This window comes from Dermatophagoides farinae, chromosome 10 (genome assembly GCF_024713945.1).
Source record: "Dermatophagoides farinae isolate YC_2012a chromosome 10, ASM2471394v1, whole genome shotgun sequence".
NCBI lineage: Eukaryota > Metazoa > Arthropoda > Arachnida > Sarcoptiformes > Pyroglyphidae > Dermatophagoides > Dermatophagoides farinae.
Window position 1 is genome coordinate 802,357 of NC_134686.1, and position 10,122 is coordinate 812,478.

Here is a 10,122-nt window from a genome sequence, read left to right on the forward strand (position 1 = left end):
GATGAAGATGAAGAAGAAAAAAAAATTGGTCTGATTATCATCATCATCATCATTATAATGGATACACCAGATGCATAGGTTTGCTAGCCTAGCCATGTGGCCAAAAAAAAAGCAAACAAACGAATTTGTTGGTGATTTGCATTTATTATTTTTTTTTTGTAAACCATAAAAAAAATAAAGATGATGGTGAAGAAAAACAACAACAACAACAACAACAACAACGACAACAACAACAACAACATTGAAATATATCTTAATTAAATTTTATGACAATCACAACTGTGTACTGCTTGAAAGTATGCTGCTACCCACTTGATGATGATAATGATGATGATGATGATGATGATTTTGGTTAGAAAACCAGAAAAAAATTACACACATCTACATTCAATCAATAATCTTCAGATCAGATATAAAATGAATTTAACCTAATAAAAATCAATCAAATTGATTTTATGTCATTTTTTTCCATCATCATCATCATCATCAACCGATTGATTAATAAAGTTTTTTTTCGAGAATTTTGATTAAAATTGTCACCCATTTTGGATTTAATTTTTTTCCACCATATCACCATCACTATCACCATTGCCACCAACTTGGCCATAAAAAAAACATGTAATCCATGATGACATTGAAAATGGCCAGTTTTTTTTGTGCTGTTGCTACAGCTTGATTGCAATAATAATAATAGTAGTATAATAATGAAAAAGTAGAAATCAAAATCAATCAATCGATATTAATTAATCAAATAGATATTGAGATGTGTCATATATCGATTTGATTTGTTGTTGTTGACTGAAACGATTTTTTTTTATTTGCTTTTATCTCTCGTTCATTTTATCATTATTTTTTGTTGTTTAAATATCAAGAAATTCGATTCTTAAGGCATCATAATGAATATTCTGGAACACAGACACATGCACACACACACACTGAATATCGTTGCCAAGGATTAGATAGTATTTTGTTCATATGCATCAAATGATGAAAACAACAACAACAACAAAAACACACACACACACATAAGATTATTCTTGTTTACGATGTAAACAATTATGAAGAAGAGAAAAACGACAACAACAACAACAACAAAATCCAAGGCTATATTCTCATTACAATGAGAAAAGTACAGTAAACAAACAAAAATTGACAATTTCATAAAAAAAAGTCTGATAAAAAAAAAATTTTTATTACCAAAAAAAAACAGGTAGATTAATGTGTCTACCTGTGTGTTTGTGTGTGTAAGTTTTGGAAATTTTCATTTATCAAATCCATCTAAAGCACAAAAGAAAAAAAAAACAGACACAGACATTGATCCGTAATATAATAATGATAAATAAATTGAACCTAAAAAAAAAAAAAATGAAAAACAAAATTGATAACCACGCACCAAAAAAAAAAAGACCTCTAACCATCATTAGCATCATATTTACACACTCACACTCACAAAAAAAATAATTTACCTTCAGGCTAATGGATATTTAAATTATTCACCATCATCATCATCATCATTATAATGACATCAAAGTAGCAATGGAAAAATGTCAAGACCAGATCTTCAGATATACAACAACAACAACAACAACGTATTAATGAATGCCATTGGTTGCCGCTGGTTTTGTATTTATCGCCAAGTAGAAAAAAAAATTAGAATACATGGAGAGAGAGAAACAATTGCAAAAAAAACCGATGAATCAATGAAAATGCAGCCGAGAATTCATTTTCCCAAAATAGATTGATTCAGGAATCCGAATAAATAAATAAATGAAAAATAAAATGAAATAACAAGCATATTCATCAGATGAAACTTTTTCTTTTCACTTCATCTTCAAATTTTTGCTTGTCGTAATATTCGTAAATTAATTTTGTCCAATATAAATTCATTAATTTCGAATCATTATTTCTGCAACCAATCAATTCTAATCAATTCAATTCAAACTTGGTACACTTGAACTGGTTACAATCTGTATATTTTTATTAGATATTCAAACTGGTCTGTCTGTGTGTGTGTGTGTGCATACAAAATTATGTCATGATAATTATGTGATGGTGAAGAAGAAGTGGGAAACCCGGGAAAAAATGAACAACGAGAAAGAAAGAAAAAAAATTGTCAACATCAATCAACTAGCAAATAGGGTTACCAGACGACAGGACGACAATAATATGCATCTCCTTTTCGGAAACTTTCTCACCTAGTGAAAGAAAAAAAAAATTCTGTCCTTTTTCTACAACCATTTGGCCGCCGATATGGTATCATTTCAATGGATTTTTTTTTTTGGTTGGATCCATGAAGAATTCTAGAAACATATTCATAGTGTGTGTGTGTGTGCGTGTGTACAGGTTGGCTGTTGATGATGATGATGTCATTTTGTTGTCAATAATAATCATATTCTTTTTTTTTTCTCTCTCTCTCTCCAAATCCAATCAAATTATATGACAAATGAAAAAGAAAAAATTCAATCATCATCATCATATCATCTTTTTATTTCTTTTCATACATGTGGCGTGCACATTATCATGCATTTTGATTAGAAATTTTCCAGGTAATAATAATATTCTACACATTCATCATCACAATACACACACACACACACACACACACACACACACACACAGTACACACGTTTGATTGCATTCTATTATTGAATAGGAAAAAAAAACAGATGAAAATGAAAATACATGAAGCATCCGTCCATTTGGGTTATTTGTGTATTTATTTATTTTTGTTTTCTATTTCATGTATATTACAATGAAATTGATTTGAAATCATTTCATTTGATTTCATTTTTTTGTGTATGATAAATAATAATAATAATAATGAAAAATTCTGGTACATGGAAAAATGTTCATCATAGAATTATTTGCCATTCACAATATGTGTGTGTGTGTTCGTGCCAACCAATTGGATATTGTCAGCAACAGAATCGAACGTTTTTGTTTTCATTTCCTATTTTGGTATCATTTTGGAATCTAATCTCTTAAAATTAATCTTATTGTTAATTTGATATACAAAAGAGAAAAAAAAAACCAAAACGACCCTAAGTGATAATCAAATTTTTTTTTCTGTTTGATAATTCCATAGAAATTGTTAATTGTCCATGGATTTTATAATTAGAGCATCATCATCATCATCATCATCATCATTATCAATTGCCAGGGCAACCCTTGTTTTACAGAGAAACAAAATTTCATCATCATCATCATCATCAGAAATTTAGATTGCAAAAACGAAATCAAAACAAACAAACAAACAAAATGCCGAACAAACAATCTATTCCAAAGAATTCCATTTTTATTATAGATTCAAATACACACACAAACACACTAGGAATCTCAATATAAGAATCATCATTTATTATATTCTCCATTCTCTCATTTGAGTGTTATTGTCAAAAAAAAAGAATGATGCTATTTATTTATGTGAACCAAGAAAAAAACCAAAAACAAATATGAAAATATCAAAATAGCCATTCACTGTGATTCATCATTGATGGATACGCGTTATTCAAATAAACAAACAGACAAACAAAACGTATTGCCAGACATGTTGCATTTATTTTCTATTTTTGGTAACAGAATAAAGAATAAAGAATTCATTCAATGAAAAAAAATATGACATTATCATATCGATATTTTAATAACAATGAAAACGGAAAGAATTCATATGAATTCTGCACAGAATTTGTGTTTGGTGATGACTCATATTTTCTGAATCATCAGAAAATTGAATTTTTTTAAAAAAAACAGAAAAGAAAATGCACTCACACAAACACTGACTGACTGACTGACTGATTATTGACACAAGGTGATGATGTTCGTCTTTTTCTTTTCATTTTCGTTTCTATTTTATTTTTTTTTTCCTGAAGAATCCTTTCAAATGAGACAAACAATCGCCGTTATTGACATTATCGCAACCAAACACAGACACACACACACACACACACACACTGAATATTGGCGGAAGCTCAAGAATAAAAGAAAGAAAAGAAAGCAAAAAAAAAATTCTTGACATTATGAAACATTATGGGCACAAATAAAAAAAAAGAAAAGAGAAATGAATGTTGCAGAATTTTTTTTTTCATCATCATTCGTTGTTGTTTGTTAAAAAAAATTGTCAAATTTCATGAAATTTATTGCAACAAAATATATGGATAGCGATTCTTTTATTTTCCATTTTTTTTTCGATTCCATTTTAATTTAATTCAAATACAAATGATCAAAGTGTAAATGTCAATATGGCCCATACACCACACCAAATATTGAATGAAAACGAGAATATTTTTTTTTCTCCATTTTTAGCCATTAAAATTCTTCAGTTCACTGGTTGATTATTAGTAAAAATAATTTTTTCATTTGCTCATTATCATCATTGTGAACATGTGACCAAGTAGCAGTAGTAATAAAAAAAATTGCCAACATTTGCAGAAAAAAAATTCTGAAAAATTTTTCTCACCACCCCCCTCCCACCCCTCATCAATTCCACTTCACTCCACTCGACTTCAGTATAGGAAAAAAAACTTGAAAAACGATTGGAAAAAAGAAAGAAAGAAAAAAAAACTTTATATTTAGAAAAATTAAGAAAGTTTCCATTCACTTTGTCAACTTGTTTCGTTGGAACTTTTTTTTTCTCGTTGCCTCGCAAAAAAAAAAAAATTGGGACAAACGATGATCAGAAAAACAAAACAAAAAAAAACAAGCCGTAAAACGCAGCAAAAAAAAGAATTTTTTCGTTCTATTTACACAAAAACCAATATTGATGGAATGAATGAATGAATGAATGGTCCAAAAAAAAAAAAACGAAAGAATCATTTTATACAAGCCAAATGATTGAAAAAAAAACTAATTCCAGAATTTTTTGCTCTCTTTATGCAGAATATATACAGAATACAGAATATAGAATAATAATAATAATGTGAGGCTAATATATATATAAACAAAAAGGGGATAGATGTGATCGTAAACCGTATTATCATATATGATCAAATGTGATTATATATATTATATACAGATGGAAAACGTATTAACTTTTTCGTTATCTTTTTTTTATTATTATCATCATCACGATGATCATCATGATCATGATCATCATTAAAGTATTCGAAAACAAATTGAGCAAATAAAAAAAACGATAATGATGATGTTGGTGAAAAAAAAAAAAATACAAATTCTGGATATTCTATAAACAAACAAACCAAACAACGAAAAAAAAACTATAAACACACAACGGAAATGAAGATTTTGTAGCTATAGAAATAAAAAATCAATAAATAATTTCGTTAATTTTGCTCGAAGCGTTCGATATATATATCGTGGTGCAAAAGTCAATCAATTTTCTTTTCTTTTCTTGTTTTTTTTTTTTGATTAAATTAGTACACACATACGCCATCTATGGTTGGATTTTTGAAATACAAATTTTTTTTTTGCAAAATCAAAAAAAAAAAAAAATTTTATCACACACACACACACTCATAGACACAAGCACTTACTCGCAAGAAATACTTGGCAATAATCGACGACCATCAAGACGTTGAAAAAGTAGACCACGTGGACGTATTAATGATGATTGTTGATGGCCAGCCATAATATTTGATGATTGTAGCTGTGATGATAAAAAACGGCCATATGATGATGCTGATGCCGTTGTTGAACGTGTACCAGCAAAACTAATACTACGTGCATACATTCGACGTTGTATTGATGCTGTTGATTGTAGTGGTGATTGATGGTACAGAATATTCTTTTCATCATCATCATCACCATCATCATCATCACGATCATCATGGATTTTTTCCATTTCATCATCACCATCATTATCAAATTGTTTCATGTCTAAAATTTTTTGTTTTTCAAGACTTTTTTCCAATGCTTTCACTATGTTTATCGGATCAGATGAATCATCCATATTGATTTTGGTTGTTGTTGTTGTTGTAGTTTTATTTCCATTATCCGCATCATCATCATCATCATCATCGGTTTCTTCATTAACCGTATCGAAAAAATTGATACTACCACTATTGGCACTTGAATTTGAATATGTTCGTCTTATTGTTGTTGTTGTTGATGTCGTTGATGGCGATGTTGGTGATGACATTTTATTTTTATTCAATTTTTTTGTTTTCATTTGATTTTTCAATAATTGTTGTTGTTGTTTTTGTTGTTGTTGTTGTTGTTGATCATCTTTTTCTTCAAAACTAACAGATTTTTGTTGCTTTATTATCGATTCATTTGTTGTTGTTGTTGTTGAATGCCACCAATCAACATCGATGGATGATTTTTTTTGCAGCTGCTGTGGTTGATATTTAATTATTGATGAGGTTGTGGTGGTAGAAGATGACAAATTTTTTGATTTTTCATTTAAATTAGATGATGATGAAACGATATCTGTGTCTGTATTTGTTTCTTGGCAACCAAAATCATCATCATCATTATTATTCTTCATTTCATCATCTTGATGAATGTAAGTAAAATTTGCATCATCATTATCTCCATTGCTTTTACCACTTTTCTTCTTCTGTTGCTGTGTATGATGATGATAATGTTGCCAATTTTGTCTATTTAAAATTGACGTTTTAAAAATTTCTTTTTCGTCATCATTATTATCATCATCATCATTGGCCACTTTAATGATTTCTTCTTCATCAATTTCTTCGCTGTTGTTGTTGTTGTTGTTGTCGTTATCGTTTCGGTCTTTTCTTCCTTTAATCATTAAATTAGTTTGTGTTTTTTTTTGGCTATTTAATCACATTTGGAAAATACGTAAAAAAACCATACGCACACACACACACACACAGAGGATGGATAATTCAATTTTCAATAATGAAAAGTTCTTGTCAATAATAAGAAAAAGTTCCAGACATTTGAATATGTTTTTCTTTTTTCGTCTATTTAATAATAATAAACAATCGTCCTTGAATGTATTATGGATGTGAAATTGTAATTGAAATAATCAAATTTATTATCCACCACAGATCATCGGTTGTTGTTGTTGTTGTTGTTGTTGTTATTGATGGTTGTCGATTGTTGTCTGGTAGATCTCCGGTTCTTTTATTTCTGGTGTATAAATTAAATTGGAGAAAACATGGACACTTGACCATTACACTGGACACTGTACGTGTGTCAAGTGTTTGGTTTTCAGACCGATCATAAAACAAAACAAAAAAAAATCCAATTCTCAAGCTTGAATAAATAAAAACAACTTGAAGAAAAAAAAAGAAGAAGAATTGTTTTCAATAAAATAAGAATATTCTTGATTCTGTTCGGTATATATATATGTAAAAGTTTGTTGTGGTTTTTTTTTCACTGATTTTTTTTCGTTGATAATGATAATAAAAAAGTTTATCAATGACACACGCACCAAACAACAAAATCGATATTTATAGATGTCAAATTCGGTAGTAGCAGTAATTCAATGGAATCCGGGTAATAATCGCGATCATCATCATCCTACACACACACACACATACATAGGATCGTGATGGATTTTTCTATGTAATAATGAAACTTTTTAATTCTTTACATTTATTTTGGATTTATCGATTGTTTGATTGATTGATTGATTGATTTTTAATTGACTTTCAAAATATTTTTTCATTTTTCGTTTTTTTTTCTTGAAAAAAAAATCAATGATAATGATGACAAAACAAGAATTGAAATGATTTGACACACACAGACGACAATGACATGGAATTTTTAAAAGTGCACAAAAAAAAAAAAAATTTCACACAACTCAAATTGATTCTTGGTTTTTTTTTGGTACCAACAGACAAACAAAACACATGAATAAAATTGTAAAGAAAAAAAAGAATTAAACGTGCACTCAGTCAGTTGAGTGAATGAATGAGTGAGTGAGAAAAAAAAATTCTCAACACTGAACAAAATGAGAATCAAGAAGAATTGAAAGTTCTGTGTGTGTGTGTGTGTGTTTGTGTGTATGTGTGTGTTTGGGTGATCATCAACACCAAATGTGTCTATTATAATTGTCGCAGTCGTCGTTGTCGTCGTCGTCGTTATTGTTGTTGTCACCACTGTTTCATTATTATGTATTGTGTTGTCAACAACTACCATCAACACAGCTAATGCTATAAAGATGATGATGAAGATGAAAACAAAAAAAAACGTCAAGCCAAACAAATGGAATCAAGATTCAAGAAAATGAAGAAAATTTTGATCATCACCATATTCATTTTAAATGATAAAATGACATGCAACATCTTTTTTTTTGCATTATTTATTCATCATTGTTCAGGCAGTTCAAATTCAATTCAATTCAATTACATTCTATTGTTGTTGCCAACAGACAAACGAAAATATGATGAACAACAATCGTGCGATAACACATAAGTGTGAAAAAAAAACGAAATTCACCATACACACACACACACACACAGAGAGAGAAAGTTTTTTTTTGAATATTCAAATAGTTAAGGTGTAATTCAATGTTTCAAAAAAAAAATACAAAATAAAACAAATAAAAAATTTTCATTTTAATTATCATTCTTCATTAATGAAAATTGAAAATTGTTAAAATGCACAAATGTACACCCATCACACACCCATCACACCCATCACACACACACACGAACACTGAATGGAATTGAATTGAATTGCAGAATTCTGTCTATGTTTGTTTTCATTTCATTTCATTTTATTTTATTTCATTTCATTGGAACAATCATTTCATGTTTTGGCGCATGCGCCTGTATACACACACTATTTAAATGATGATGATGATGATAAATATTGATGGAAGTAAAGATTCGAGAAAATTTTCAAAATTTAAAAAAAACCCAAGAGAGAGAATTCATGTTGATGATGATCAACAACAACAACAACAACAACACCGATGACAAACACAGAACACAAGAAACATAAACAGGAAAAAAAATTTGAAAATAAACAACAACAACAACAACAAAAACAGCAAAGAATTAACAAACAGATTCTAAATTGTTGACAATTGTTGTTGTTGTTGTTGACATCTTTCACACACATACACACACACAAACATCAAAAACAATTTTTTTATTTTCTTTAGAATTTCATCATCATTTTGATCATTTTTTTAAGAGTTTTATCAGATCCTTAGATCCTTTTGCTGCTGCTGCTGTTTGATTCTTGTTTTTTTTAGCTTTTTATCTGGTTGGCTTGTTGGTTGTTGTTGTTGGTTGTTGGTTGCTGGTTGTTCATATATGGCAGCCATACATACACACAATATACCATAAGATATACTTATGCGCTGCATTTTTGTTGTTGTTGTTGTTGCCTGCACCATATTATCATCATCATCATCATCATATACTTATTTGCTTTTGGGCATAGTTTTAAGAGAAAAGAAATACCAAAAAAAAAAAATTTCCTACAAACCCGTATTAGCAAAGTAGCAGAGTAGTAGTAAGTAGCCAAACACACACACACACATATAGACTGTTCAATTTCATCCATCCATATAATAATACATTATTATAACGGTAAAAAAGTAGGAAATGCAAGCAAAAAATACCGACTATCAATGAGAGAGAGAGAGAGAAATGCAAGCAAAAAATACCGACTATCAATGAGAGAGAGAGAGAGAAAAACTGTTATTATTTTTTCATCCCTGAAAATTTGAGAAAAGAAAGAAAAATAGAAGAAAAAAAAAATGATGACAAAACAAAAACTGGGAAAAAAAACAAATGAGAAAATTTGAGAAATTTGAATTTCGGAAATTTTTTTTCTCTATACCATTCAACCATAATCTAAAGCCATTAATTTAACTTTTATTTAACAGTGTGTGTGCGTGTGCGGGTGTGTGTGCGTTTGTTAGAAAAAGTGGAAAAAATTTGGTTTTCTGCAAAAACAAAAACATCAGAAAGCAAAAAAAAAACAAAACAACAAAATTTGCATTTGCAGCATTTGGTTGATTCATTCATCCATTCATTTTGTGTGTGAATTCAGTCTTTTCATTTTGCATTAGATTGGATGTTGTTTTCAACCAATTTTTTTTTCATTTCATTTCATTCACATTGAATTTATCATTTGTTTTCTTTTTCACACACACACACACACATAATATGATAATTTATCGATTAATCAATCAATCAATCAATCATAATTAGAGAATTGGAAACAAAAAAAAAAAAA

General features: G+C 29.1%; 1 protein-coding gene across 1 annotated transcript in view; it reads right to left on the reverse strand.

Moving 5' to 3' along the window:
* LOC124490902 (3',5'-cyclic-AMP phosphodiesterase 4C-like) overlaps nt 1-9,003 on the reverse strand; it is a 30,538-nt gene extending 21,535 nt beyond the window's left edge. The window contains exon 1 of the mRNA XM_075734586.1: nt 5,490-9,003. Coding sequence (XP_075590701.1) covers nt 5,490-6,709 — 1,220 coding nt within the window. The 5' untranslated portion in view covers nt 6,710-9,003. The remainder of the gene's footprint in view (nt 1-5,489) is intronic.
* Between the last annotated feature and the right edge of the window lie 1,119 nt (nt 9,004-10,122).